The sequence below is a fragment of the Haliotis asinina genome, chromosome 16, assembly GCF_037392515.1.
Source record: "Haliotis asinina isolate JCU_RB_2024 chromosome 16, JCU_Hal_asi_v2, whole genome shotgun sequence".
Taxonomy (NCBI): Eukaryota; Metazoa; Mollusca; class Gastropoda; order Lepetellida; family Haliotidae; genus Haliotis; species Haliotis asinina.
Genome location: NC_090295.1, coordinates 46,816,606 through 46,842,748, shown reverse-complemented (window position 1 = coordinate 46,842,748; position 26,143 = coordinate 46,816,606). Strand labels below are relative to the sequence as shown.

The 26,143-nt window shown below is 38.3% G+C and overlaps 1 protein-coding gene across 3 annotated transcripts in view; it reads left to right on the top strand.

Annotated features, from left to right (window-relative positions):
- The first annotated feature begins 1,249 nt into the window (after window positions 1-1,249).
- LOC137267580 (uncharacterized) overlaps window positions 1,250-26,143 on the top strand; it is a 65,926-nt gene continuing 41,032 nt past the window's right edge. For 2 of the 3 annotated variants that reach the window (XM_067802065.1, XM_067802066.1), the window contains exons 1-2: window positions 1,250-1,397; window positions 20,524-22,956. In XM_067802065.1, coding sequence (XP_067658166.1) covers window positions 20,811-22,956 — 2,146 coding nt within the window. In that variant the 5' untranslated portion in view covers window positions 1,250-1,397; window positions 20,524-20,810. Of the gene's footprint in view, window positions 1,398-18,690; window positions 18,909-20,523; window positions 22,957-26,143 lie in introns of those variants that run through there. The other variant, XM_067802064.1, reaches the window with a different exon arrangement.

Here is a 26,143-nt window from a genome sequence, read left to right as displayed (position 1 = left end):
CCACTCCCATGAGGTCGGTCAGGTAATGGGACAAACACCGAATTACCGGTTGCTCAAGCGTGCCTGGTCGGTTATTGTCTGTTCCGATGATAGGGATACCGCACAAGACCTGTATGTCAGTCGCTGATCAGAAATCAAATCATATAGACTCTACGACCGATTATACTCGTAGTGTTGAGAGTACACTTGTCATACTGATTATTTTGAGTGTGTGAATTGTTTTCCAAAGATCTAGATCTGCAAGATTGTCCATTGCTTCACTATATATTCACAATCGAGGAGGATAATAGTTGGGTCATTCATCATCACTAACCCTTTCTTGTAAACTTACATCTAGTCTCTGAAATGAAATTGGTTTAAAGCAAAAACGGGTCCTAGATTATGTTACAAAAAACATAAAATAAATAAAAATAAAATCCCCCAAAGATTTACACATTTCAGAAACTGGTTTGACCAAGACCAGCCCCTCATTCTGTAAGTGCATGGGCTGCATTCCGTATATTTGTTTCAGGGTCTCTATGACAAACTACCCTTCCCGCCATCTGCATCTGCATGAACGTATTTGGTCATAAGTTTCAAAGTTCGTATGAAGTAAATGCAAGGTGAATTAATCCACTTGCATTGTTGTAAAAAAGTACAAGCAGTTCCCCCGTCGCCAACGTCGTGGAATACCTCGTCACCACGTTCAACTGTAGCACCTGCTTCCGGACAACAAGATCCAAGTCGAAGCGTTCATAACAACATGGCATGTTGAAAAAAATATCAAATTATGTATCTTGAAATTTCAGTTAAGTATACAGAAACTTTGGGTTTTCAAATGTCCATTTAGTATATTGTAACTGCATCTTTGTACCGCATGATTTCAGGGAAAAGGCAAACGGTTCTTTTAAGTTGTATTTTAAGTACAAGTTGTTATTGCAGAAAAAGGAGAACAAAGACTTTCTCGAATGATTTTTTTTATTTTTAGGAGAGTTATGCATCTAGTGAACTGAAAATACTCATTCATTTAAATGTTACAACACGGTATTAGTTACTGAATGTTGCATATTGAAACATTTATACTACAAATGATATTCACATATGCACATAAGTAAATTTATATGTTAACTCTTATGCATGTTTGTTTTCAATATTTTGAACACAAATATCCTCGTGCTTCATTTGAAACAAAATAATCCGCTATCCCCACTAAGAAATATGCAAATTTAGCATCTCGATGCAGAATGCGGAAGTGCCTTGCTAGCTGAACACAGCGCCCCCTAGTGTTGATCAGTGACAGACGGTCGCACCTGAAGCTGTATTGGACGGAGCGTCAGTGACTCACAATGACGCCGGTATGATCAGTTTTGAGGACAGAATTTTCTAAAATATCTTGGATATTACAAAGATCCTAAAAGGTAAAATCACATATTTAATTTTCGCGTTTGCTTTCTCGTTTTTCTGACCAGGGGAGATTTATTTTCCAAGACACATTGGGATTAGAATACTGTCGCTTTCCAAATGTGAAGCTAGTAGTTGTACGACTACTTGTGTGTATCCGGGTTGGCGACATTCTGTCGCCTCAAACAAGGAAATGAATCAGTCTTAGGTTATTCGTTCTCTTTTGCAGAGGCCAGGTCTAACTGGGTGTGTTGATTGTGGGGATTGGTGTCTTTTAATGTCAAATGTATCTAAATGACTAGCTGATATACAGTAACATAGGACTAGTACTAACATGCCATACATAACTCATAAGTTATTTTTAATGGTTCTGTCGCATATATATTGGATAATGAAGTAATTGGAAAGGAAATGGAACATAGTATTGGAAAAAACAGTATTAAGAAAAATGGCAAGACATGGTAAACCCTAATATTGACAAAATCTACATAAAAAACAAACAAAAGAAAACAAGTAATCAGTGGAATAATTCATGGTGTGTATCAATTTCACTTCTAAATATTGTGAAAGTATTATGTGTGATAGATGTATTATGTCATATCAATTTGATAATGTATCATGTTCATTTCATCACTGTATTTTCTGTAACAAATGTTTGGAACATTGTTGTTGACATTGATGAACAGTGTTGTAGTTTGTATGAATGTATTTGTTTACATTGTACATGACATGTATGAGAGTTAATTCAGCATTGTGCAAGATAAGACAACATGAATTATTTAGTTTCAAAATTTTAGCGATCTTGATATTGCAGTTCTATGTTGCCAATGACATTTAACCACTATGTGTCCGTTTGGACAGTTAAGTATAGGGTTACCAATAGAAAGACAAATTTCAGACCATTTGTCTTGTGGTGAAGGTAATATTAAAAAATGATGACCAGTAAAATGGTCTTGGTTTCTGATGTGGTTTTAGATATGGACAACTTAAGAAGATTGTCATGGTCCAATATTCAATGTTCATAAAGACGACTTATTATTATTTATTTTTAAGTTTTAAGATGAATGCTGAAAACGACAAAATTTTCCTGTAATTTGTGACCAAGACCCAAGCAAAGTACATCTCTGCCACACATGTTCACTGATTATTGAGTACTGATAGGCATGCGTTGTACGAGACTGAAGGAGCAAGGATTTGGAATGAGCAGGTGCCCCTGGCGTTTTGTTTCCCTATGAATGGACAGGTTAAACCAGTTCAGCTGGGTAATGGCCTAACAAGGGGAAACTGTTCCCCTGAACTGACTATTGGATGATGGATGGATAAGGAGAGTTAACAGACCATTACAGGAGCTCTCACTCCAGATAGTGCTGTATGTAAATAGGATGGTAATCTACATCCAAACCTATTGTGTCCAGTTGATCAAATTTGGATTTGGGCTTCATTTTCATTAGACTTTTCTCAGACTCAAGTATCTTTCAACATATGTCATATTTGGGATTTCACTTTCTTAGTAAAGTACAAATTCCAGTACTTTTTTCGGTTGAGTCCCATCCGGGATTCGAACCCGCACCCTCAGAGTCAGGCACCTAATCGCCAGCACACAAAGTCAGCCGCCTAGCCTGCTCAGCCACCGCGACCGCGGCTAGGTGGCTGACTTTGTGTGCTGGCGATTAGGTGCCTGACTCTGAGGGTGCGGGTTCGAATCCCGGATGGGACTCAACCGAAAAAAGTACTGGAATTTGTACTTTACTAAGAAAGTGAAATCCCAAATATGACATATGTTGCATTTGACCACTTTCTAAATGGCATCGTGTAATCAAGTATCTTTCTTTACTATCGGATATTAACTGAAATTTTGTGTCATTTTTATGTCAGTTTGTGGAGATTGAGATGAATTCTTATCTTTCTTCCTATATATTGTACAGTTGTTATTCATCTATGAGTTATTCATCACATCAGCAGTATTTCAACCATTTTGTGATGAGAGAAAGCCACACATCAATTACAAATATGCGTCAACAGTGTATTCATCTGTAGCAGGGGTTCAAATTTTTTTTTTAAAGCGACTTGCAACAGGGCAAGTGACTTCAAGAAAGTAACTTGTCTTGACTAATTTTTCACTTGCCCTGATTTTATAATTATGTTCGATCTTAATGTCTGCTGGACTATATATGCAGGCATGATAAATTTCAAAGAACAATAGCTCTAAATTACTATTATTGCAGATATTATGAGCAGATATGAAATGAAACCCAAGTTTATTTGCAGTTTGAAACCATAAGTGAAAACTACCTAGTAGTCCACGGACAAATAAGATACCATTATTTGATTGCCTGAAATGAAAACTGACTTGTCCCAGGCATCAGGCAATGGTATTTTTTAATCCCTGTGTAGTTGTCTTCAATTCCATTCATAAACTGCAGTAGTTTTCACACTGATTAAATTTTAATCATCAAAGACCATTGTTCGTCTTACCATTATTTCTGAAAACGGTCTGAGCGGTGGGGTAGCCTAGTGGTTAAAGCATTCGCTCGTCACACTGAAGATCCGGGTTCGATTCCCCAGATGGCTACAATGTGTGAAGCCCATTTGATGGTGTCCTCTGCCGTGATATTGCTGGAATATTGCTAAAAGCGGTGTAAAACTAAACTCACTCACTCACTCACTCTGAAAAGGTTTGTCATTAATGGTTTTATTTTGAAACATGTATATATATGTATGACTGAGGACTGAGGGCTGCATTTTTTGTAGACTTAGCTTCTGAATATATATGACTTTGATAGTAACAAACAAACCCACTTTAATTGAAAGTAACCCCAGGGAGTACCAGAGATTCAGAACCTGAGGAAATCGAGACTTGTTTCACTTAAGGCTTTAGTGCAGTAGAGAAGGTTAGGCAGTAAGCAAAATAACGTGGTTCAGGGACTGTGAGACAGACTACGTTGTTGGTGATCTCCAACTTCATTGGCAGCGTGCTGTTGGTAGGAGTGAGTGCGTGAGTGAGTGAGTTTAGTTTTACACTGCACACAGCCATATTCCAGCTGTATGGCGGCAGTCTGTAAAAAATCGAGTCTGGACCGGACAATCCAGTGATCAACAGCATGAGCATCAATCTGTGGAATTGGGAAGTGATGACATTTCAAACAAGTTGGCGAGCCTTACCACCTGATCCTGTTTGTCACCTTTTACAACAAGCATAGTCACTTTTTCTGGCAAGCACAGGTTGCTGAAGAGCTGAGAGACTCATCACTTTGGTGATTTATAACAAAGGAAAGAAAACATGATAGTACAGACTCCAGCGATTCAAATCTCATGTTGTGTCTGTGGAGACTGAGTGTGGATTTTTTCTGTCTTACATATTTTGTAATGCTTTCTTCCCTCACAGTGTTCCCTAATTTAGAAATGAATACTGCATATCAACATTTATGTATGTATGAAATAATTCAGAATTACGTCCTCATTTTAACTTAGTCTAAAATGTCATGTTATTTTCATGATTGAAAGCACACTTACATATTGACATTTGTTAACTGGATCCTGTTCTATTTTCCTTATGTATAAACATTTGAAATGCAATATGAGTTAAACGCCGTCCTTGAAGTTCGCTGAGATTATGGTGTAGCAGTCGTGATCACATGATGGCTACCAATCACCTATAATGTAGGTCAGGTGTATCGCCTTGATGATTTGGTTGATTGACATCCATGTCTTGGCTTCCCTTTCGTGTGGATTGATAAGACCAGTTTATTGAAATACCTTGTCACTGATGGTAAATGTTTGTGTAGTGGTGATAACGTTTCCAAGTCCTCTGATGGGATTCATGATCTGCAGGTGAACGCCTTACCCATTCGACCAAGTTGCTCAATCCACATCCTGCTGCACTGACAGAATAGGGTCTCTCTTGTGGATGGCTCTCCATGCCCTGCTTGAGGTGTGTAAATAGGTTTATCGGTGTCGATTCATTTAGTAGTGTATATATTTTACATTTAATATTTAATATTAGTGTTATATTTGATACTGATTCAGTAAGGTTGGTATTGATAAGCAGACTATTTTTGTTATTAATATGTAAGTTATCAAAGGTGCATTAATTGTAAAATTTAGGCTGTCAGCACCTTTTCCAATATCAATCACTTAAAGGTGTGTACATTCAGTTTCCTTGTATTTGTATTAGTTCAAGATTAAAGCTTGTCTGAGGGAATTTTGTAATCAGATATACATTCAATTACACATCAGATTTAAAGACAAGCCACATTTCACTAAGATGAAGATTATCTGAAAGAATGTGCATTCAGTTTCAAAATAATTTTAAGCGCATATCAGTTGAAGTATACCTATCAACACCTGTTTCAGCAGGTGCTTTAACACAGTTATCTCCCCTTGCACTCCATGTGTTTTATCTATATTATCAACATTACATTCTCAACCGATATCATGCAGTGGTGCATGTGTCGGTAACAACCCCAATGAGACGGCAGTCTGAGATTGTGATTAGTTGGTGAGACAGTAAGATAATGAAAAGCTAAACTTTCCCCAAAAGTTTCGGGTTAGTTTTTTTTGGTCATGAAATTTAGGGCTTTTTGTGAAGCTGTTCGAGCTTATTTTGGTGCTGGTAATTTCTGTTGATCTGAATGGCTGTCTGCGGGATGGATGTTGAAAGTGTGCTGCCATTCTCAGACATTGTTGATGCATCCTTGAGGTAAGTTGTGGAAATTTTGGCATTAAAGATATGATTTCACATTTGTTAAAATTTGACTTAAGGTTTAAATTTTAATGGTCTGTATAAGGTACTGATGTCCATAGGGATAGCTATCTATGTGGTAGCCTAGTGGTTATAGTGCATGTTCATGATGGGTTTAGTTCTGTATTTAGGGACAGTGTGTGAAGCACATTTCTGATGTCCACTAGAATGTGTCTTTTGGAAAACATTATTTTACCATTTATTCTCATAAAAGATTTGGGGTTGCATAACACAGGAGTGTGGGTGGTGAAACAGCTTTACATTAAGTTTACATTAAGTGGTATAAATCGTCTCGACCTGCTTGCCTCAAATCTGACTTACCATGATGTACCCAGGTAGGTGAAATAGCAGCTACACTTCAAATCAGTGTTCCACCATCGCACATTTATATCTTCACGGTCTCAGCTTTTGATTCTTGTAACTTGACAGACTTCAGTATATTCTAGTGGTAATATACTGGTGCTGACCAAAGGAAGTCTTTGTTATGTAGCTCCTCATGGCAAAGTGAAGATCCAGGTTGGACCTGGTCTTCAGCAAATCGTCATCATAACAGATTTGTGTAGGTCTATCCTCATGCTGTTGACCACTGGATTTACAGATCACTGCCATATAGCTGGAATATTGTTAAGTGTAGCATTAAACAACAAACAAACAAAACAGACAAATGAGCGGCTGTGGTCACTGACTGTTTCTATCAACAATACTGGGCGAGTGGGGTAGCCTAGTTGTTAAAGCATCTGCTTGTCCCACCAAAGACGTGGGTTTGATTCCCCTCATGGCTACAATGTGTGAAGCCCATTTCTGGTGTCCCTTGGAGTGACATTGCTGGAAGCTATGTAAAACCATACTCACTCACTCACTCACCATGCAAATGAAGTTGCTTCATTGGTCAGTTGAGTGAACTGAAGACACAGTGGTTTCAGTGTTTGTTGTAGTATACAGATCTTTTAATATAAACACTGTCAATGGTTCTATAGTTGTGTCCCCTTTTATCAGTTTTATGTGTTCCCGGGAGCCTTTTATGATAAATACAGTAATCGATGTGGTGGAAAGTCTTTGTAATACGTTTTAAGCTGTTTCATTGTGTAACATTTGATCATGGAGACCATATGGATGAAATATTGCAGTGCGATATTAAATTGTAACTCTGTCAGATGGTGGTTGTCAAACAGTTTTCCCTGGAGGAAGTTATGAACTTGATCCAAGAATTATGTTTACGAAACTGTTAGAAATTAGGAAATTATTAAATTAAATGTTGATACATCTTGCTCACATTGATAAGCCTCTCATACAAGTTTCCAAAATGGTAGTTGTATTGAGCTTTGTTGTGGCCTACTTATTTGGAATAACTTGTGTGCAAGGTATTCTATCCAATACAAAACAGCCTCAGAAAGATGTTTCAATTCTAAACTATTCTTTAGTGTACAGAACCAAGCATACACAGACATTAGGGCCAGGTTATAGTGTCTGAACATTGCCTTAAAAGGGAGCACCTGCACATGTGTGGTGGAGGTTCTCTGTTCACCTCTCTCAGCCAGTCTGGTGGTCTGTGTCAATGTCTGCTTGTAGGGCAGGTATTTTTATGTTCAACCTGAATTTGAACTTTATTCACCCACAAGCAGGTATAAGGTTACTTGGGAATTGCCAGTCATGAGTCATCTGAGAGTATTGCCCTACTGTCCAGGAGCCAGAGGCTAGTGTATAACTTTAAATATTCTGTAATACTGTTGTGTGACATTGTGTCTGTATTTATTTCATCATTAACTGTCAAGGAACCAGAGGCTGGTAAAAAATTATGTAAATTATCTAAGGATATCGTTCCATGTCATACCTGCTTTAATTTCAACCTGATTTAGGAGTGTGTTATCTCTGCCAGCCAAACAATCCTGCATTCAAGATGTACTCAGCTAAGGGAGAAGTGAAATACCTGAACGGCTAGCTGTGTCTGTGGACACTTGTACTTATGCCAAAGTACCAAGTTGGCAACGTGCTTAACATTTCAGAAGTGTATCCCCTTGAGCTGTTCTCCCACGCAAGTTTAAATCTTTAAGTTGTTGTTAGGAACTTACGAGAAGTAACTGATTATTTATGTGTAACTGTGTTTCAGCATGTTAATTAGTATTGCTCATATTTTTTAATATTCATATTTCGTTTTTACCAGGAATGCAGTAGTGAATTAGAAGGCAGTAGAGTATCGATGATTAAATATTTTTCCTGTTGTAGTTCCAAGGGAATTCAAATATTTGTCTTATGATCCATCTGTCTTTTTAGCTATTGTCACCCCTACCCCTACCCCCAACCCCAACCCCAACTCAGTGTACAACACCCCAAGAATAAATGGCAGGTTTGGACAATGTGAAATATTCTCAGAATTTAATAGATAGCGGAACAGAAAACTCAGTATTTGCCATCATACACTACATATTCATTCGTACTTTACAAATAATATTGATGAATTCATCAAAAAATATTCCAGTCCTGATACAGAGTTTCTTTGAATTCTTCGGAGATTTTTGGTGTTTTATTAATTTTGATATTAATACTAAGATATGTGGCAAAGCTTATAAATAGGATATTGTTTGATGAATGGCAAAAAGCATTGTTTCTGATGTCTGAGAATTAGGATTGTATATGAGAATGGGTGACATGTGATAACATTCATTACAAAGGAGAGTTATACCATAGCAGAAAAACAATCTACCATGGTCCTAGTAATGCCAAGTACAGGCATATCATTGCTCTTGGTGTTCTGAGGAGGTCATGTTGATTAGGCAGACAGTCAACAGAAGCCCGCATCTTGCAGGTTGGTGCTACAACTAGTTGTCATCCCACTAGCATCTGTTCCGTACAAACAACCAGGGCATGAGTGTCAGCAAGATGTTGACAGTGTATACAGATTATATGACAAATGCTTATTTACCACAAAACACTGTGCTTGCTTAGGATCCCCTAAGCATGAGGTAAGGTAAGATAACTTAAGTGGAAAATGAAGGAAAACTCAATTCTGACTTGTTTTACAGGCGTCTGGCTATTGTTGGATTGACAGATGGCCACATTACTTTGATCAGGCACTGCGTGACATTTCTATATATATCTTATAGATTGGCGCATCCTTAGAGTCATGCTCACTGAGCCATGACCAGAAAATGTAAAACTGTGGAACAATAGGAGAGATGTTTGTATTGTCTGAGGTAACGTTAACTTTGGGGAATGAATCACGAACTGTCGTGGTCTCAGGCAGGTGTGATGCATCAATAATGTGAGCTCTTTATTCTATCTTGTTTTACAATCTGATAGCCAGTGTAAATATCATGTTTTCTGTTGCTTGTGATTATAAAACACTGTCGTCATTGTGGGTAAGGTTGACTTTCCTCATGACTAATCATATCTTGCTAATTGTCATGAGCGTGATACAGTATATTTAAATTAATGTCCTTGAGGATGAATGAATCATTAGATAGGTTCATCATGTTTCACATCACTGCTGATCTCCTCATCTGTAATCTGTCTGACTGTAAAAGTATAATTGTACACAATGATCTATTCTTTATCATGGATTTGTCTTTGTGAATTGTTTTTGTTTGGCTTTGTTTTAATGAAAATGTGTATGAATGAATTTCTCAAAATGTTTTGATCTAGATTAACATAAGCATTGTTTAACTGATAAATTGATAAAATTGATAAAAAGATGTGGTATACCTTTCTTGATGTATTTATTTTCATACACATATATCTCATCATCGTAAGAAGACAAAATCAAACCAGTTACACATCTGTCTTAAAGGGTCCCAAGCAACTGTTCTTTTCTGACTGTCGTCAGTGGATGTTAAAGGATTGAAGTTCCGACTGATTTTGTGCTGAGATCACTTTGTAGACCATGGCCAAATATTTTATATCCAGCTTATTCCAAACTCTGAAACAGGTGGTTGGTAATGGTATGGACTTCCAGTCTGTAAGTAATTAAACTTTTCTTAACTTGTGCACAGTGTAAATCACAAGAAAGCATTGATGAAACACAGAGGTATGCATGTAAGTGAGTGAGTAATGTTTCATGTTGCTTGCAATAAAAATTCCAGCAACATCACAGTGGGGACACCAGAAATGGGTTGCAAACAATGTACCCAAACCAACAATGAGGATCAAACATCAGCCTTGATGAAGGCAAACGGTAACCACTCAGTTCCTCCAAGGGTATGTTATATTTGTGTTGATAAATATCAGGCCGAAACACTGTGCCTGTACTGACATAGATATTAATAAGATTTTCACACTATATGGTACTGATTATGATAAAACTTGATCTTTGTAACTGATATGATGTATAAATAATATAATACATATAACGTCCCTGATGATATAATACTTATAACATCCCTGATGATATGATACATATAGCATCCCTGATGATATGTGATACATCCCTGATAATATGATACATGTTACATCATTTTATGTTCTCTATTTATTGTAAGATTTCTTTTCTACATTTAGAATAAAATCTGAATAAGTAGTGTCATTGATATTCAAATGTCCATATCTTTAGTGTTTTCTAGATAACACCTCTGCACATTTAAATGTATCTTTTCCTAGGGCTCACATTCAGATTTTAACACGTTTGTAGTTTATGCAGATGCCCTAACTCAGTGGGCTGCATGTTTGCAATTGCGATCAGATTCCAGGTTGGTGTTAAGTAACACCTTTATTTATTCTGCAGTCAGGTATTTCAAGAAATCCTCAACTTACTGAACCCTCAACTTACTTCACATTTTAAAGGTTGAAAGTGGCCAACAGATGGCCATTGTTTAACATATCTGGTTTGGGAAGTGTGTTTGTTTGTTTATTTGTTTGTTTAATGCTGCACTTAGCAATATTTTAGTTGAATGATGGTTGCTGACACATGGAACAAGATTTTAACTTTAATAAGTGTGAGTGAGTTTAGTTTTATGCCACTTATAGCAATATTCCAGCAATATCATGGCAGGGGACATGGGCTTCACACATTGAACCCATGTGGGTAGTCAAAACCGGGTGTTTGACATGACAAGCAAAAGCTTTAACCACTAGACTGCCCCTTGACGTCCTGAATATTGGTCCAGACAAGTGGGGTTTGATGACAAGAGATTAATCAGATCACCACCCCATGCATTTTTTGTCAGCCTTTGCGCAGTGTGTATGTTTTTGCATATGAGTGTAAATCAGTGTGAAAGGACAGTTGGTGAAATCACGTTAACGACAACTGATAAATGACTTGATTGGATGCTTTTGTTTATATTCCATGCTGAGGTAAATCATGCAATTTAGTCATCAGGTGGGATGCCTTGTCAAGAAATTCAATTTCATTTGAAAATTTGAGATTAACATTTCAACATGTTACAGAAAACAGTCATAGTGTTGGCATGGTTACAGTGGCCCCTTAATGTGTCACCTTGACACTTCTCGACATAGAAATGGTTTTAGGATCAAAACCACATGGTACCCTACCATGGTGACCCGTGGAGGTAGAATAAGCATTCAGCAACCCATGCTTGCCATAAAACTGAAAGATGACTATACTTGTCTTAAGAGGGGATCTAATGTAATCGGGTGGTGAGGATTGCTGACTTGGTTGAAACATTGATCACTGGATTGTCTGGTCCACTGTGCTTGTCTTATATGCAGACCACAGTAAAAAGCTGGAATATTACTGAGTGTGGCATTGAACAACAATGAAAAGAACTAGTGTGAGATGAAAGCCCAGGTGGCGCCTCTTTGACATTTATCATGTGTTATCATAATCAGGGCGATTCTGGGATTTGAACCCAGGATCATGGCACACCAAAGGGAAGTAACTATGTACAGTCTATCCATTTATGGGCTATATGATATGGACGGTGTTTGTACATGTATTGAATGGCATCAGTCTGTGGCACACTGAGATCAGGTGGCCATTGCTGCTGGGGAGGAGGTAAGTGCTTCTGCAACATGGAGCTAACCACCTGCTCCAGAGTCAGGCAAAAAAACGTTTTCATTTAGACTATGAAACAAGTTCCTCAGTAAAATTTATTTCATGAAAATAGTCATTGTGTATTTGCTTTGTGGAACAGTGTTTGTGGAATAGAGTATGTTGACAGACACGTATTCCGCGACATACGCTGATTTACGTAACGAAGATAAGGAAATTCCTATGTCTGCTTTTGGTGAGTTGGGTTGTGTGCAACTTTTTGACACTATGTGGCATTATTATGAAAGGCATGTAATCGAGAAAAGTGTTTCAAACATCGTACCCGAAATCACACTTCCAGTCTCCACCCCACCTCCACTCCACACCTCCACCTGTTACCTCCACCCGTTCTCCCTGCAAGCTACCCCACACCTCCTTTCCTATGGAATATGGAGGACCTACTGCTTTGGTAGATCCAACATCCTGTGATAGTCCACACTAATTGCCCCAGGGTGCTGGACCATAGAGCAATTGCAGTGTATTGTGTGTTGGTTTGATGAGGCTTTAGTAGTGTTCCAGCATAATAAAAAAAGTATATACAGAGATTAGCATCAAAACTCCCCCTGTGGCTATATCTGGCCTTGCTAATTACAGATGCTGATTGGAATTCTAGGTCACAATAGCCATGGTAAGCTTGATGCAAATATTTGTCATAAGACCCTATCAACTTGAGATCAGTTGTTATAATGAAGTGTTACAACTGAAGGGAAGTCTTAAGGCTTTCTGCTGTGGTGCTTGAATGTAGGGCCCTGAGATTCAAAAGATCTAGCGCTAGGTTTATGCAAAGACAATTACAGAAATGTTAAAATCTTAAGGTGACGCAAACTCCCATACCTGAACATGCATGTACAACTATCTTAAGTGTATGGTTACTGTAACGCCCATACCTTAACGTAGGTGTATGACTGTCTGAAGGTTACGTAACTCCTATAACCTAACATAGACGTACGATTATCTTAATAGTATTTTTAGGTTGCTTTGTACAACTGCAAACCAGTGTGACACTGGACAGTGACTGTGTTTGAATTGTGTCAACATGACACACAGTGATTCTGATACATATAATTTTTGTAGGGTTGACTGTGGTGGGGTAGCCTAGTGGTTAATGTGTTTGCTCGTCATGAAGAAATCCCACTTTTGATTCCCCAGATGGGTACAGTATGTAAAGTCCATTTCTGATGTCCCCTGCCATGATGTTGTTGGAATATTGTCAAATGCGGTATAAAAACCTTTTCCCTCCCTTATAACTTAAATATTGACTGTGCTTAGGAAGTAACAGTTGTCCAGTCAAGTGTCACAGGACTAAAAATAATTGACTTCCTGCTATCCCAAATATGATGAGATCAGAACTGTGCATCCTCATGTGTGGACATTGTATGTTATTTTGCCTCACACATAAATGTTGTTATCTGATTGGCTGAGTGCTCTTCTATTATTTTCAGTGTTCCCCATCTGGTACTTTATGATAGTGTTTCTTTAGCTGGAATAACATTGAATCTCACATGATGTATTGAAATTACTGATGTTTTGTAAATGCGAATCGATGGAAAAGAGACAACGCTAAATCTCTTGTCGTCTGCCAAATCAAGCGATGGCTACAAAAGCATTTGTCTGCTTAAAGATTTGTACCCGTGCTTTGATCTCTTTGAACATAAACAAACATTTAGGGTACATCAACTGCTCTGCTTGTGACCAGTGAACAACTCAATAGTGTTTGTGGCTGACACTTGCAATGCCTGTGCTGTTGTTCCGGATAAGTGAATCATTAGATTATTTGTGGGGCACTTATGCTTTGTAAATGAACGCCCAGTGCCGGAAACTCTGTTCTGGATTATCATTCAGGGTGAACTGTACTGAATTTAATTCAAAATGTTTAAAAAGATTAATTATGTCCTGTCATGGGAGACCAAGTCACTACAAGAAAGACTTCATTAGTTATGTATGTTCATTAGTTATTCATGACTTACTCATATTCATATTTGTGTTTACTCCATATTGAGGGGCGATGAAGTAGCCTAGTGGTCAAGGCCTTCGCTTGTCATGCTAAAGACCCTGGTTTTATTTCCTGCATGGATGTTTGGCTCAAAAGCGGACCGATGAATTGCGGTGTAACTCAGAACCTAATAAGCATACCATACTCAATGCAGCGCTGATCAAAATCAAAACATCGTAACAAGTCTATCAGGTTTTTGCAGAATTTTTGTCCTAATAATAAAAAAAGTTCTTTAACAGACATGCTGTCCCTTTCTCTGCTCTCCTCCCTCGTAACAAATAGTGAACAGTGTCTATATTTTAATGACAGTTTGTGAAACATCTTTTATATTTCAAGGAAAAGTATTCTGCAAAAACATCACAGAGTTGGTATGATGTTCTGATTATGATCAGCGTTTCACTGAGTATGTTATGCTTATTAGTTTTCAAGCTAGACTGCAATTCATCAGTCCACTTTTGAGCCAAATGGACTATATGTGTGAAGTGTATTTCTGGTGTTCCCCTGCTGTGATATTGCCGGAATGTTGCTAAAAGTAGTGCAAACCCAACTTCCTCACTCACTCACTACTTCATGTTGAACAAAATGATCAACAGCAGCTGAAAATCAAAAGTGTGCTCAGGGATTGGTGACACCAGCCTATGTTGCATGTGAATAATTTATTCAGCACATGAGTAATTTTGCCTGTGTATGTTTAAAAACAGAAAGATTTGAAAAAGAACAGACTTCTCAGACTCACAGTCCATTGCTTGTGTCCTCTGCTCTGATAATGCTGAAATGTTGCGAAAAGTGGCGTAAAAATAAAACTCACTCACTCACTCACTTCTCCGGCTGATTACAGGGACAGTTTATGTTGTGAAATGAAAACTGAATGCTGAATTCACCAGTTCTTACTGAGTTTCACCATGTATCGAACTCATGAATAATCTTTTCAACATTACGAATTTGTTTCACAGTCCATCAGTTCAAGTGTAAACACTACCTTTAAAAATTGTTTAATTTCTTTACAGAATCTGGTTTAGAACATTTGACTGAAAGATGAGGCTACTTATACACTAGAGAGTTCAAACGTTTGATGGTTAGTATAGTTGCGAGTTACGTGTTTATTGGTTGTATGCATCAATTATGACTGCATGTTCCAAGTGAGTTTGTCCTGTCCGTCTTGGGACAATAACCATTGATAGTAAGTAAGCTTGATGATGATGATGATGATGATGATGAATTTATATATCTCTTTTATGATATGGTTTAACAACCTTGATGTTATGGTTTTATAGCCGTGAGGATATTGTTTCCATAATTTACGTTATATTGATGTATCTTCATATTTATTCTTGTACTTGAAAACAATGGATTTTCATGATTTGAGTGATATCGCCACAGTTGTGTAATGGTCCGTATCATCAGTGTATGTGAAGCAGCTCAAATTGATGGCCATGTTATTGGAGTCTGGATGGAACTTGGATCAATAAACATGTTCAAGGCCATTGTTGAGCCTATGCTGGGGACATTTTCAGTCAGGTTTCAGTCTTTGAAGCGGTGTCAGCTTGTCAGTCATGAGAGTTAGTGGTTGGCAGTAGGCATTCAGCTAACATTGTGGGTCTGGGTTTGATTCCACTGAGTAAAGCTGGATTTGGTCCCAAGGTACATTATACCTGTGCTGCTTGAGGTACATGATGCCTGTGCTGCTTGAGGTACATGATCCCTGTGCTGCTTGAGGTACATGATACCTGTGCTGCTTGAGGTACATGATCCCTGTGCTGCTTGAGGTACATGATGCCTGTGCTGCTTGAGGTACATGATGCCTGTGCTGCTCGAGGTACAAGATGCCTGTGCTGCTTGAGGTACAAGATGCCTGTGCTGCTTGAGGTACAAGATCCCTGTGCTGCTTGAGGTACATGATACCTGTGCTGCTTGAGGTACATGATACCTGTGCTGCTCGAGGTACATGATGCCTGTGCTGCTTGAGGTACAAGATCCCTGTGCTGCTTGAGGTACATGATGCCTGTGCTGCTTGAGGTACATGATCCCTGTGCTGCTTGAGGTACATGATGCCTGTGTTGCTTGAGGTACATGATCCCTGTGCTGCTTGAGGTACATGATGCCTGTGCTGCTCGAGGTACATAATGCCTGTGCTGCTCGAGGTACAAGATCCCTGTGTTTCTTGAGGTACATTGTACTTGTGCTGGTAATGTTTTCTGTCAGGCTTCAGACTCATGAGATGTGAAGGTTTGTGAGTCATAAGAGTTGCTAGTAGTTCTGTCGGTCTGGGTTTGATTCTAACAATGTGTTAACTTTGGTGTCCCAAGGATGTGATTACTGCTTGAGGAGCACGATTACAAAGGAGACTGGATGTTGGTCATTGTTGCTGTTGTAATCAAAGGGGTAGAACAGTGTTCATAATGGCAATCACTGGCTTGTCTGGTCCAAACTGAACTATATTCAGGCCAACCTTGTACAGCAACAATGTTGATGATTGTTAGTTATACATCATGACAAACCAACACAAATTTAGGATTTTGTACACAAGAGTTTGTGAGTCATGAGTTTTACAAACAATATCATGGTGGAGACACAGGCGGGCTTCACACACTGTATCCACATCTGAGACAAAGATGTACACATGTATTTCTCTCAATCAATTTTCTATTCTTTGGTGTCATTTAGGCCAAATGAAATCTTGATAGCGAGAGCATGAGGCCACTTATGTGTACATTGTTCGTTGAAATTGAAGCTATTTTCATTAGTTTACAAGCTTATGAAAAAGACACACTTATGGCAATGACCGAATGAGCTGTTGAGTCTGCCGATGGTCACACAGTAACTTTGCATGGTAAGCTGGGTCGTAAGTTTCACTTCCTCTGTCATGCAGAGTGGCCAGGATATCTCGGGGAGAAACGGAAATAGGTGGTTGTCAATATGCTTCTTATTCCATTACTGTTCAGTGGAAGATAGAACTGACTGGTCATTTCAAGTTTCTTTAAATTAAGTTAGATACTTTATTTATTGCATTAGTTTGTTTCAGTGAATTTAAATTAGTTCTTTAGAATATGTAATTAGTCTTAAAATCTGTTTGCAAAGTCATGTTTTATTGTGTTGTCCTGAAGATGTGTTGTTGTAGCTCAATACATTGCTATTAAGGCCCTAGAATACTCAGTTACATGAGCACACACGTTAAAAGTGTTCTTAAATAAATTGCAATTGCCATGATCTAAGATTGATTGCTGAGGTGTTTCACATAACAGGTCCTCTGACCATGCTACCTGACATATATAAAGAAATACGCTGCTTGTTTGCGGTGCTCTAAATATAATATGTAGGAGTCGTATCTCAGAAGGGTATAAGAAAGGGACTGAGACTGACCTTCTCATGTCAAGGGATTTGTCCAGGAGTCTAGACTAAGTAACCCTGGCTGGCTAACAGGGAAACTGTTAGTTTGTTCAAAATTTGGATTTTAAAAACTTTCTCATTGATTTTGTCAGTAACCTAATACTGATCAAGACCTGTTTCTACTTACTTGTACTGTTAAGTACAATGAGTGAGTGAGTATGGTTTCACACTACTTTCAGCAATATTCCAGCATGGCGGGGGACACCAGAAATGGACTTCTTATATTGAACATATTAATTTGACATTTTTAAGATAAATTTAAGGAATGTTTACAGATACCTGTTTTAGACTTTGGGATGAATATTGGCATCTAAGAAGACTATTTATCGACAATATTATTGTTGCAAGTTTTGGAATGATAAAGGCATTTCAATTGTCTGATTATCCACAAATGATGTGCATTATTGTTTACTAAATGCAAGTCCTCAGTGTGTATTTTAAATGTGTACCTCCAGCGTGACTTTTATTCAGCGTGACTTGTATCTCTGTATGTCTCTTTCTATCAAAAATGACTGTGGAATTGAATACACTGTGTTTTTTAGTCATTGGATAAAGGGCCAATTTACACTTGTAAGAAGAATAAACGAAGTATGTGATCAGGACTACTAGTTGTTGGACCGTTTATGTTGAAGCCAGGGTAGCTGGGTTGGTTCGACTGCCGGCCTTGTCGGCTGGCAATTACAAGACTCAGCCTTACTCTCTGGGTTCTAATACTGAATAGGATTCAACTCAATAAATGTTTACAATTTAAACTACAGTGAGAAAGCATACACTACATATTAATCTAACTGTCTTGTCCATTGACAGCAGGTTGAACTTCAACACTGTTATCGAAAGGCTGGTGGGTTGGCCCAATGGTTAAAGCACTTGTTTACCATGCCAAAAACCTGGGTTTGATTCCTATTTATGGTGTGCTCCACTGTGATATTGGTGTATTATATTGTGAAAGTGGTGTAAAACTAAACTCACCCACTGTTACTGAAGTATATGCTATGAAGTTATGTGTCTAATCCTTACTTGCATTCAACCATCAAGACTTGCAGGTACTTGTTTGTGTATGTTACTGGGTTAGTCCAGAGATTTATCCTTATCATCACGGGCTCGGCTGTCCGGACACACATGTTGCTGACTGATGAGACAGGAAGTCGCGCACTTTAACAAATATCCGAATATTTACAACCTTATGCTGATCTTGTATGACTTTGTTTTGTCAGCATGTACGACAGTCCTCTGTAGCTGTCTTACACAGTGTTTGTGAGGACAGTAGTGAATATTGTAACAGGTTGTTATGGTTGTAACAGGGACTAGGTTGATAGTGTGTCGTTAAACCTCAAGAAGGTAGACATTGCTGTTTCTAACATTTCATTTGGGATTACACTTTCTCAGTAAAAGGCCTTGTGCATAGGCGGATTCAGGAATTTTGAAAGGTGAGGTTCATGGTGTTCAAACTGATCCCAAGCCTTCAGCGTGATGAGCAAATGCTTTATTCAGTAGGCTACCCTACCTCCCACTGTTAAGAACTATGATAACTTGTGTTTTGAAATAATGAGGTTATATCTGATTTTGCGTATATTTTTGTTTAATTCCATACTCAGCAATATCTGAGTTTTATGGCAGCATATACCTGCAGGATGACTGCTGATACAGGAGTTCAAAACTACCTGTCTTGGTCAAATTGGGAAATTGTAACTGTTTTCAGAAAAATTGTGAATTTCATCACAAAAATATTATATTTCTAATTTCATTGCATTCACCTATGTGAAACTAAGCAAAAGGTGCTATTTCGTTTTTCTCTTCCTTGATATCAGTGAATTACACTTCACAAATACACAAAGCCATTTAGAAAGCAGTCAGATGTAAACTGTGTTATATTTGGGATTACACTTTCTCGGCAAAGTGCCTATTCTAGTACTTTTGTTTTGGTTGAGTCCCATCAGGAGATACACTAAAACAATGTCATCACTGATATTAGCTAAATTATAATAACATGACTGGGGCAATTTAATTCCCATTTTGGAATTTCTCCTCAGATATTCCTAGACAGAGTGAATATTAGCCTCTGACCAGATCTAGGTCAACCCAACCCTATTACCAGGTGACCGGGATAGCTGAGGATCTTTGTTTAGGGGTCAGGACAACCTAGGGAACCCCAGCCATCTTAAGCATGTTTGAGATCCCATTTTGCATTTTGATGACATGCTGAAGAGTCATATGTGTTTAATCATTTGTATGTCAGCTTCAATTAAGCAAGAAATTGACTGCCAGTGCAAATGGTGTATCAGTGTCAGCATGGCCAGTGCTACAGTATGCCTGAGGAGTCCCTGTAGGGTGAAATGTTTTCATTATGTGGTTAATTAAATAGTGGTTGATGAACACATGCTTATGATATATAGCTTCATGCAAAGATTGTTATGAGTATGTGATGTTTGCATGATTATTTTGGGAAATGGGAGAGCTTTTACCACTCATTTGCGGTCGCAGAATCATTTATGGAATCTGTGTTCAATAATTGAATTCTAAGCACCTGAACTGCTCCTTGTCAGTGACGCTATCTTGATGCATCTGGTGGCCAAGCTTGGTGACTCAGTTGACTGTGTGTATGTGCCAGTATACCCTTATAGAGTATTTTGTTGCAGTAATACAAATCACATGATTATTTGGTCCAGACACATTTTCTGGTCTGTGTCATTGCTGAAGTATTGCTTCATGTTGTATTGGACAAGGGATATAATACAATAAATTGTTGTTATATAATAGATACAGTATACCCAAACATGACAAGTTTGTGACATTTTTATTTTCATCCATTGATTAATATTTATGACTTGTTAAGTCAGTGTCTATTTTTGAACTTTTACCAATTTTCTATTGCATTCATCCTGGTGATAACGATGTTACAGGTACTACAAACATGTTGCCAAGTGGCCATATCGTTAAAAAAATTGCAGAGTGTTTCAGATTTATGTTTTACTAAGCGTCAAAGTCTCTTTTCCTTAATCAGAAGTGCTTTGTATTTGCTAAAACTGTTTCCTTTTGTTACAGAAATGTGGACCATGAGAGAAGATCTGTAATGAAGCTGACACAGAGATGTGAGGCATGAGTGGAACCTTGGTGATATGATTACATAGAGGGACAGTGTGTAGTATCCCAGAATCAGCTGATTTGTGGAATTTGTTGGATTGGTGAGAGGTGCCACCAATGTTGACTCACAGTGTTACGAGATAAACATTTTGGAATGTCTCTGTGACATTTGGTTTGTATAAATTTTGATTGCTCAGCAGTTATGATCAGATGGAGGATTATGGCGACTGCGTACAGGTGCGCAACATATGGATCCAGGTAGTAGATTTGGAGTAAAACTTAAGACGACAGAAATGGAGGGAGCGAGAGCGATGGGGAGGGGTGTGACATCTCGGACAACAACTACAACATCTACTCGTAGCATCAGGACCCCGTTGAAACCAGCAAATGTGAAGGATCTTAAGGCAATGTTTGATCATTCAAAAGATGACAAAGAAACAACTAAAACTAAAACAGAAACCAAAGTGGTTAAAACAACTTCTACATCTGCTTCTGGAATAAGTCCAAGGTCACGCAACAAGGATGATTCGGGAATCAAGGCTGTGTCCTTGACCTCTACAAAAACGGACCTGAAAAGAGAGTATGGTGGCAGCACTGGGAATGTTAACTTGTCAAAGGACACATCATCTAGCAGTTCTGATCTTCTAGCCAAATATCGGGCTAACAGGACGGGATATTATAAAGACACACCACGACCAAGTGAAACACTTGCAGGAACTGTGAGTCAAAGTTCACCAGATCTGTCGAAGGCTGGCAACAAATCTCCACAGTCCTCCAAAACTAGTGTGTTCTCATTTAGTGCAAATGATAAGCCTAAAGAATTCAGTGTTCCCAGGTTAAACCTAGATAGAGTGACCTCTGTAGAAAGTTTCGACAGTGCATCATCAAAAGAGGACAGTTCACGATCTCGAAGCGACTGTGCCAGTCCAGTAAGTACAGGTAGTGGTAGCCCAAAGCTGGTTGGTCGGGCAAAACCAAAATACTTACCAAGTCCTCGTTCAGATACTCCAGATAGCAGTATACGAGTTGAAATTCCAGTTGCCCATCATTCCAGTAGCGATGACACGAAGCTGAGCGCAGTCAGTTCTGGAGGAAGGAGTGGGGTGTCTAGGTTTCGGGACACCACTGACAAAACTAGTGCGGCATCTAGGTTCAGTGATAGTTCGGATAAAACATTTGTGTCAAAAACCTCGCGCTTTGGGGACTCTGCAGACAGGACAGTTGTTTCTAAATATTCTACTGAAGTTAAAGGTCCTCTTGCAAGCAGGACGAGAACAGTGGAAATAACGCAGTCTGAGCGGAAGGTAGGATCTAAGGTATCACTTGATGCTCCTATTCCATGGTCTGATAAGAACAAAGGCAAAGTTGGTGGTATATTAGATTTGAAACAGGATGTCAAACTTAAAACAGACTCCTCCAGTTCGCAACCGAGCTGGTTAGAAAAGAAAAATGCTAGGAATGTTTTAAGTAACTTTGTGTCTTCTGCTCAGTCAAAACATGACACAAAGACGCAGACGAAGATCGAGCGTGAAATTCCCATTCAGAGGATTGGTGACTCCAATAAGAAAACTCCATCAAGTATCGAGGCTTGGGTGCCTTCAGTCAAAACAACAACAGAGGTCAAACCTGAAAGGAGGTCAAGACAGGTCGATGTCAAGGATACCAAGAAGGAAGAACCTAAAAGTTCAAAAACAGTTACTGTGGCCAAACCTGAAATTACTAAAAGGACAAGTGATTTTACCAAGAGGACAAGTGATGTCACAAAGAAGAAGGATTTTTCGAAACCAAGTGAACGATCTGCTGCCAGTATTATTCAAGAAAGAAAGAACATGCTGACATCAACTGCCACAACAAGAACATCAGCCAGCAAACCTCCACCGAGAAAGATGTCTGGGGGCGAAAAACTGGATGTAGTTGGCCCGGGAGCAGACATTAGGAAAATGGTATCTCGGAAAATGAGCACAGAGCGATTCCAGAGGTTGAAATTTGATTTTGAACGTGGTGTTCCTACAGAAAGTTTTGAGCGACGGGGATCAGAGGTTGACCATATTGAACTTAAAAATCGTGTTTCGGAAATAGCATCTAAACCTTCTACAACTAAACTCACAAAAACAGATTCTTTTAAACGCAAAGAGGAATCTATATTTGCCAGTGGTTTGAAGGTGTCAGATTTCGTAGAACAAGTGAATAATTTGGAAACAAACAAAAATTGTAATGCTGGGAGAAAATGGAAAGCCGGTGTGTCCCGACTCAAACGTTCTTCTCGTACGATGGAGGACGGACAGGAAAATGAGTACCTTGAGGTCGGGGACAATGATGGTGATATATCGGATAGTGGATCGGATTATGGAATATATGAACATGTACCTGAAGCTGGTCTGGCAGCCAGGGAAGGTAAGTCTATCATATTATTTGTTTATATTTACATGGTGTCCAGATAGTTAAAAAAATCCATATATGTCATGCATATATATCATTATGATCAGGAACAGATCAACAACCTTGGTGCTGAACATCTGAAAATGTTGGATTCGAGGAGGGAGATTTAGTCCTGTTGAACAGTGCAAATTCATCATTAGAATAGTGAGTGAGTGAGTTTAGTTAAATCTGCTTTTAGCAATAATCCAGCAATAATATAATGGGGGACTCCAGAAATAGGCTTCACACATTGCACCCTTATGGGATTTCAACCTGAGTCTTTGGTGTGATACGCGACTGCTTTAAGCACTAGGCTACCCCAAAGTCATTCTTCAGAATAGGAAGGTTAGGGTATATTTTACACTGTTCCAAAATGCCTGTAATAATGCTGTCAATCATTGCAGTATGTTAAAAGTGTTTACATTACAATGATCTCTGTGTGTAAGAAACATTTTGTCTTCATATACTTAAATCAAAATGAACTAGGTCAGTCTGAAGCTGTCAAAAGTTAGTCTTTAAGATGTAAGGCACCATATTAAAGTAATAAAAAGCTCTATCTATTTAAAGACTTTCATGCCTTCATATTGAAACTTAAAGCCAGCCTTTCGTGTGGAGGTAGAGTCACTTCACTTGGGACTACTTTTCAGGATTAGTCAATTTAGTGTTGGTATTTTCCTTTGTCAGCAAATAACATTCCAATGGAGTGCTTTCCCATGGCCATAAGCTTAACTAAGAACTGCAGGTGCTCTCTGAGTTTAAGTGTTACAGATATGTAGGTAGACAAATTGGCAAAGCATGTCTGGATAAGGAGAATTGATACTTTATCACGATGAACTCTTGAGTTATCTTCACGAGAATATTATGAGTACAAACAGCTAGCAGATAATATTGATGAGTGTTACCACCCTTGTTTTCTCTCTTGCCCCAGACAATACTTCCTGTGTGGGAATCAAACAAAGAATTGTCTCTTTCTGCATTTCAGTGTGTCTGATTTGAAAATGAGATAGGTTGAGTTTAGGTTTAATGTAGGTCTACCTTTTCTTTCATATTATCTGTGCAGGTAGAAAAGGGATGGATGGGAGAATGATTGCTAGAAGTGCTGCAAAACCATGTCTAATCCTTTGGTAGGTCACATTTACAGTTTTTGGAATTGGAAGTGGGAATTTGAATAAAATGCCATGAGGTGTCATCAGATATTAAGCAGAGACTATTTTTCCCGTTACAGGTCTGAACGTGTTAATTTTATTTGTCTTAATTTGGAATGCATATTTGATAACCATCCCAAAACATGAAAATTTGATGTGATCAATGATTTCCACTGACGGCTGCACGGAGAGCATCGAACGAATGTTCAGCAGACAATGATTCAATGTCATGAATTCAGTGTCAATCCTTGCAGAGTTCCATTGATCCTGTAATGAATGAGACATGATTGTACCCCTTGTATTTTCACAGCATGTTGTAGCTGTCAGTTCCTTGATCTCGGTATCATTTCCAGCATATTTTATATTCCATCCTGTCTTAATCCCTGGCACATGTGATTCCAGTAAAGCATGGACTGTATCTATATGTTAGTTATCACACACCCAGCTGTGGCATAAAATTGGAGGGGTCATCTCAAAACTAGATTTACACTTAAATCGATTTTCATCTTTCATGACATAGTGACTAATTTGAATTGTTTTTTCAGAAATGTATTTAACTATTTTCAAATACAAAGAAAAATTTGTCCATATCAAATGATTTTAAAATGGTATTTATGGTAATCAAAGTTTGTTTGACCAGATTTAGGAGACATGAAACCACCCATTACGGGAAGGGCTATTAAGGCTTTGTTCAGCAGACTGTTGCCTTTTGGATTATTTCATGCATGATGGTAAAATCGTCGGCCAAATTCCATAGTAATTTGTATTCTCGTACTGTATACAGACTGATAACCTTGTAGAAATAGTTTATGATGATGAATGGAACATTTCCTGCGTTTACGATGAACCACTGATACAATAATTGATACTATTAAACCACTTACATGTTTTCCTCAACCCTTACTACTGCTGAAATTGTCCTTTAAGTTAAAAAACAACATTTTCCATGCTAATTTCCTCCATCAGAAGGTGCACTTTTTCATGTAACTCAGGTCATGGTGACCCCTTATGTAAATTCATGAAATGCAAACTGAAACTGCATTTTGAAAAATGTGATGTAATTGTTGTCATTTAGTAAAATTGGAAATTTATATAACAGTGGTTGAGAAAATGAAGTAAAAATAGAAAAAAAGTATTTTTTCTTTAGCTCCTGTGCTTGTTTTCAACAGCCAAACCCTCCACAAGAAAGTGTGTGATGTTGTTTGCGCGACTCAGTTTTTAGCAGAACATATTTAACAAAATACTAATCATCACCAGTTTCAAAAATCACCTCCTGAGTGGATTCATTGGTGATATATTTTTGGAACGGAAAGGGATAGCACTAATTATAAGTTTCCTGTATTTGTTTTTGTTACACTATGTCTAAAAGTATCCTGCATTTTAAGTGATTGATTACAAAGAGTTTTGATGGTTCCTTGATCTAAGCAACAGACAGTCACTCAGCAGAGTTGTATACCTTTGTTGCAAGGATCTGCTCATCATGATTCATCCAGATTATGATCCATGGTTATTCAGCAGCATTACCCACACTGTATCTGCTGAGGTTGTGGAATGGTCAAATAGCCTAGTGGTTAATGCGTTTGCTTGTCATGCCAAAAACCAAGGTTCGATTTCCCAGATGGGAACAATGTGTGAAGCCCATTTCTGGTGTCCCTCACTGTGATATTGCTAGAATATTGCTCAAGACCAGTGTAAAACCAAATTCACTCACTCAGCTTAGGTTGTTATTTTCTTGCAGGAAGCATCACAATTACATCCTCCAATACTCACAGATAGAAATACTTCTTAGTTTGTGTGCCATGGTATGGTAAATATTGAAATGGCATGGATACAATATTTGCACTGTGCCCAGGCACCTCGATTAAAAATAATATAATAATGCCATAATTCTTTTAATGGAAAATGTGATAACTTAGATGATTCAAAACCTATTTTAGCACTTCATCAAACTGTTTATTGGCGGCAGTCTCAATCCCACAGCTTAACATGGGCGTGGCCATGTCAGAGTACATAACAGG